General features: G+C 45.8%; 1 protein-coding gene across 1 annotated transcript in view; it reads left to right on the plus strand.

Moving 5' to 3' along the window:
- Nucleotides 1-5,856, plus strand: part of HNRNPUL2 (heterogeneous nuclear ribonucleoprotein U-like 2) — a gene marked incomplete at its 5' end in the record, with an annotated part of 12,386 nt that extends 6,530 nt beyond the window's left edge. Inside the window, 5 exons of the mRNA XM_011942788.1 lie at nucleotides 668-836; nucleotides 3,904-4,104; nucleotides 5,171-5,244; nucleotides 5,502-5,609; nucleotides 5,732-5,856. Coding sequence (XP_011798178.1) covers nucleotides 668-836; nucleotides 3,904-4,104; nucleotides 5,171-5,244; nucleotides 5,502-5,609; nucleotides 5,732-5,812 — 633 coding nt within the window. The remainder of the gene's footprint in view (nucleotides 1-667; nucleotides 837-3,903; nucleotides 4,105-5,170; nucleotides 5,245-5,501; nucleotides 5,610-5,731) is intronic.

A 5,856-nucleotide genomic window follows, 5' to 3' on the forward strand; every position in this document is an offset into this window, starting at 1 on the left:
TTTTTTTTTTTGGAGATGGGGTCTCGCTCTGTTGCCCAGGCTGGAGTGCAGTGGCGCGATCTCGGCTCGCTGCAAGCTCCACCTCCCAGGTTCACACTATTCTCCTGCCTCAGCCTCCGGAGTAGCTAGGACTACTGGCGCCCACCACCATGCCTGGCTAATTTTTTGTATTTTTAGTAGAGACAGGTTTTCACTGTGTTAGCCAGGATGGTCTTGATCTCCTGACCTCATGATCGACCTGCCTCAGCCTCCCAAAGTGCTGGTATTACAGGATTACAGGCTTGAGCTATCGCACCCGGCCTTTTTTTGTTTTCTTTTAAGACGGAATATTGCTCAGCCACCACCCAGGCTGGAGTGCAGTGGTGCGATCTCAGCTCACTGCAGCCACCATCTCCCAGGTTCAAGCGATTCTCCCGTCTCAGTCTCCCGAGTAGCTGGGATTACAACACCCGCCATCATGCCCAGTTAATTTCTGTATTTTAGTAGAGATGAGGTTTCACCATGTTGGCCAGGCTGGTCTCCTGACCTGAGGTGATCTGCCCACCTTGGCCTCCCAAAGTGCTAAGATTACAGGTGTGAGCCACTGTGCCTGGCTGATACTGATTCTTTTGGTTAAATTTGAGTGATAATTTTCTTCTAAAACATCAGTTATTCCTCCTGTTCTTAGTGTAATGTGTACAATTCTGGCCAACGGCGGAAGCTATTACTGTTCAAGACCTTCTCTCGGAAAGTGGTGGTGGTTGTCCCTAATGAGGAAGACTGGAAGAAGAGGCTGGAATTGAGGAAGGAAGTAGAGGGAGATGATGTGCCTGAATCTATAATGCTAGAGATGAAAGGTGGGTGTCTTGGTCCATTTTCTGCTGCTATAACAGAATATCATAGACTTTGTAATTTACAAATAATAGAGATTTGCCGGGCGCGGTGGCTCACGCCTGTAATCCCAGCTCTCAGGGAGGCAGAGGCGGGAGGATAGCTTGAGCCCAGGAGTTCGAGACCTGCCTGGGTAATACAGCGAGACCCCGTTCTCCACAAAAAGGAAAAAAAAAAAAAGACAAAAAAAAAAATAATAATAGAGATTTATTTCCCTCATAGTTCTGGAGGCTGGGAAGTCCAAGAGCACAGCACTGGCGTCTGGTGAGGTCCTTCTTGCTGCATCATTCCGTGGCAGGAGGGCCAAAGGCAAGAGGGCACATGTGAGAGAACTTGCTTTTATAACAAAGCCGCTCTCACAATAACGGCATTAATCTATTCATAAGGATGGAACCCTCATGACCAACTCACATTAAAAGTCCCACCCTCTCAACACTGCTCCTTGGGGATTAAGTTTCCAACACTGGTACTTTGGTGGGACATAACTCAAACCATAGCAGTGGGCTAAAATTGTACAAGTTAAAGAGATTTTATCCCTGGTCAGTGCACACCTTATTGAAGCCTCTTAGTACCTGGAGTGACACTCTACATCTAAAATATAAATCTGAAGAAGAACTTAATGGTTACGAGCACTTGTAGGTAAATGAATGAGCAGAGAGAAGCAATAACCCCTTGACTCATTGTTTTCTTGGTTTGTTTTGGTTTTTTGTTTGGTTTGGTTTGGTTTGGTTTTGAGACAGAGTGTCACCCCGTTGCCCAGCTTGGAGTGCAGTGGTGTGATCTCAGCTCACTGCAACATCTACCTCTTGGGTTCAAGTGATCCTCTTGCTTCAGCCTCCCAAGTAGCTGAGATTACAAGCATGTGCCACCATGCCTAGCTAATTTTTGTATTTTTAGTAGAGACGGTGTTTCACCATATTGCCCAGGCTGGTCTTGGAACTCCTGACTTCAGTTGATTTGCCTGCCTTGGTCTCCCAAAGTGCTGAGATTACAGGCATAAGCCGCTGCGCCCAGCCACCTTGACTCGTTTTGAAAAAGATACAGAAAGGAAAATAGTGAGCCGGGCGCGGTGACTGATGTCTCTAATCCTAGCACTTTGGGAGGCTGAGGCCGGTGGATCACAAGGTCAGGAGCTCACGACCAGCCTGGCCAAGAGGATGGAACCCTGTCTCTACTAAAAATACAAAAAAAATTAGTCGGGCATGGTGGTGGGCACTTGTAATCACAGCTACTTGGGAGGCTGAGGCAGAGAATTGCTTGAACCCGGGAGGTGGAGGTTGTAGTGAGCTGAGATTGTGCCACTGTACTCCAGCCTGGACAACAGAGGGAGACTCCCATCTCAAAAAAAAAAAAAAAGGAAGAAGAAGAAAGGGAAATAGTGACTGTACGGTGATTTAAACTCAAGGGAGAGGCTTCCGTGAATCAGTTATTTGTTAAGTAAATATTTCTGGTACATCTACTGTTTTTTTTTTTTTTTTTTTTTTTTTTTTTTTTTTTTTTTTTTGAGACAGAGTCTCCCTCTTGTTACCCAGGCTGGAGTGCAGTGGCACGATCTCAGCTCACTGCAACCTCCACCTCCCGGGCTCAAGCGATTCTCCTGCCTCAGCCTCCCGAGTAGCTGGGACTACAGGCGCCCGCCATCTCGCCCGGCTAGTTTTTTTTTTTTTTGTATTTTTTTTTAGTAGAGACGGGGTTTCACCATGTTGATCAGGCTGGTCTCGAACTCCTGATCTCAGGTGATCCACCCGCCTCGGCCTCCCAAAGTGCTGGGATTACAGGTGTGTGCCACTGCGCCTGGCCGCAGGGAGAGATTATTGTGGTTCAAATTAAAATATAGCAGTTGGAGTGAATGATCTCATTGGTGTAACTTGATTTCTGGTGTCACATTATGTTTTGTTAATTTGGCTGAAGTCTGTAATGCAATACATAAGACAGAGAGTAATGTCTACACAAGAAAGAAATATTAATTAATATTTTGATTGATCCTCCTACCATTCCCTTAAAATGTGATTTTTTTTTCCCCTTGCTGCCTTTAGTTCCTGACATCCCACCTACTCTATCAACTGTTCGCTCTTCAAATTCTGATAATCCCCAGGCATGGGAACTGGTTTGCACATCTATGAGCCAGATCCTCAGAGTTTACTCAGAATGAACTATACCAGTCCATAACTTATATTTAGGCACTCAGAGAAATGTAGCTCAGTTTTATAAAACTGAGAGAGCCAACTGTATTCATCTAAGAATCGTGAGAGCCCCATTGAACTGAATTTCCACGGGGATTCAGCTTCTGAACTTGATGTCCAGAGAGTGGCAGATGTGCTGGCCTATCATGGACAGGTGGTAAATGAGAGCCCTTGTACTCTTGTCTTCTCTTCTTGTATAGATGAGCAGATGCCTTTAGGCTTGGGTCAGTTTCTCATTGAGTCTCTCTTCTGCCACTGAGGCCAGAGTGCAGTGGTACTCAGCCTCCCGAGTAGCTGGGATTACAGGCGCATGCCACCATGCCTGGCTAATTTTTGTATTTTTAGTAGAGACAGGGTTTCACCATGTTGGCCAGGCTGGTCTCGAACTCCTGACCTCAAGCCGTCCGCCTGCCTTGGCCTCCCAAAATGCTGGGATTACAGGTGCGAGCCACCATGCCCAGCCATCACTGAGTCTCTTTTTAAAATGTTATTTCTTACCATCTTATCTGACCAACACCAAAACTTTCTCAGTTACTTTTAGCCTCTGGTTACCTGCTTCTGTCCTGATAAGAAACTTTAACCCAGTTCACTCCTAATTTATTATAGATCACTTGAGAACTTGTAAATCTACATAGCCCGTTGCCTGGGTCTGTTACAGTTTAGAGAAAACTTAGAGTAGAAAAAGTTAATGTCATTATTTAGATGCGATTGGATATGAACCTAGCACATTTTTGTGCAGTAATAGGTGAGGCATAGGAAGTCATATGCTTCTTGTAGTAGAGTTTTCATAATGAGTTCTTACCCATCTATGCACTTTTCAGGCCCACAAGCTTCTCTCTTCCTCTTATAGCCAACTTCTCTTTGCCTGAAAAATGCGACTATATGGATGAGGTGACATATGGGGAGCTGGAGAAGGAGGAAGCTCAGCCCATTGTCACTAAGTACAAGGAGGAGGCGAGGAAGCTTCTGCCCCCCTCCGAGAAGCGGACAAACCGCCGAAACAACCGAAACAAGCGTAACCGGCAGAACCGAAGCCGGGGCCAAGGCTATGGTGAGTCCTGGGGACCTGCCAGCCCCCCTGCTTCTGTCCATTCTTTGTGCTTAGTACAGCAAGATGTGCAAGGGAAGGCCAAGGAAACCAAGTCAGGTCATTAACAATAGGGATGTGCCTTCTTCATGGAGCTTATTTCTTCCTGTGTTCTTTATCCCTGCCTTTTTCTTGTACTTTTTCCATAATTCTTTGACAACAAAAATCCTCTTTTTAAAAAAAGAATTACTTTTCACAAAAGTATTTGCTTCTTTGAAAAGCAATGCTTGGGCTCTCTCATCTCTCTAGTTTTCATTTTAACATATGGGTTCGCAGTGTCACTGTTACTGTCTGAAGGATTTGTGCAGTTAAATCAGATTCTCATCTTCAGTTTTCTTGCTCCTCTGTCATTTCGATCAACCTAACTGTATAGACAAGAAAGTGAATGCTTTATTCAGTGGTTTTTGTCGGGGGAGGAAGTTAACCAAGCAAGTTAGGCTATTAGTAGAATTAATTTCCCCCTGAGTGTCTAGTTTGTCAGTTAAAACCTCAGTGTGCATTCACTGCTCTTTAAAAATGTGTGTGTATGTGTGTGTGTCACTGTTAAGTCAGCAGAATTTTCGAGTGCCTGCTGTGTGCTGGGTACTGTAAATGCTGACAGTTCCCGCCCTTAAGGAGCTGATGACAGAGACTTTGTTTCTTTTGCATAAAATGATAGGTATGGGTTATATGACACCTGAAATCCCTTCCAGGGCTGAAAGTCTGTGATTCTATGAATGGCAGTTTTTCTTTATGTTTCTAACTCTGCCATGTATCCTTTTGCCATCTTAAATGTTTTACAGGAATTGGGGAGGTTCAAAAACAAAGTGGCGTGGTTTTCTTGTGTCTCTGTTCCTCTGCCCTCCCCCCTCAGACTTTTTAAAAGCTCCTGGCTGGTGCTTTAATGAACATACGTGAGCCGTGAGCCTGGCCGAAGCAGGCCTCATATTCCCCCAGAATTGCCTTTGGCTCCGACTTTTTGATTTCCACCCAGACGTGGAGCCAGGACCCCATGCCAGCTGTCTGAGCGCGCTCTCCATTTCTCTTCCAGTGGGCGGGCAGCGCCGAGGCTACGACAACCGGGCCTACGGGCAGCAGTACTGGGGGCAGCCTGGAAACAGAGGGGTGAGTGCAGCTCTCCTTCTGCTCCTCACTCTGGGCTGTGAGAGCCATTCCTATTGGCTTAGGGGAGCAGAGTGGTTTGCCTGTTTTCTCAGGGCTTAGGGTTTTGCCCATTTAATATGTTCTGGAAGATTTACTGTGGGAAAATTAAACCAATTTATAATATCGAGCTAAGATGTGTCCCATTTAAAAGGGGGTCGCAGTGGGTCATGCTGCCAAAAACCCATAAATCTTCACTCCTTTCTCTTTTCCTTTCTCAGGGTTACCGTAATTTCTATGATCGATACAGGGGAGACTATGATCGATTTTATGGGCGAGATTATGAGTACAACAGATACAGAGACTATTACAGACAATACAATCGGGATGTGAGTATCTTCTTGGGATAGATACAGGGTGAATGGGGGGCAGGAGCAGAAGGATGAATGTTGTGCCTCTTCATCGTCAGCCAGCTCTGGCTCCAAGTGATGGGGTTTCCCCTCTCTTCTAGTGGCAGAGTTACTACTACCACCACCCCCAGGACAGAGACCGATACTACAGGAACTACTACGGTTACCAAGGGTATCGGTGAAGCCCCTGCCATGGTCACCTGTCAGCCATGAAGCTGAATCTCTG

The sequence above is a fragment of the Colobus angolensis genome, unplaced genomic scaffold (genome assembly GCF_000951035.1).
Source record: "Colobus angolensis palliatus isolate OR3802 unplaced genomic scaffold, Cang.pa_1.0 Scaffold21, whole genome shotgun sequence".
In the NCBI taxonomy this organism is placed as follows: domain Eukaryota; kingdom Metazoa; phylum Chordata; class Mammalia; order Primates; family Cercopithecidae; genus Colobus; species Colobus angolensis.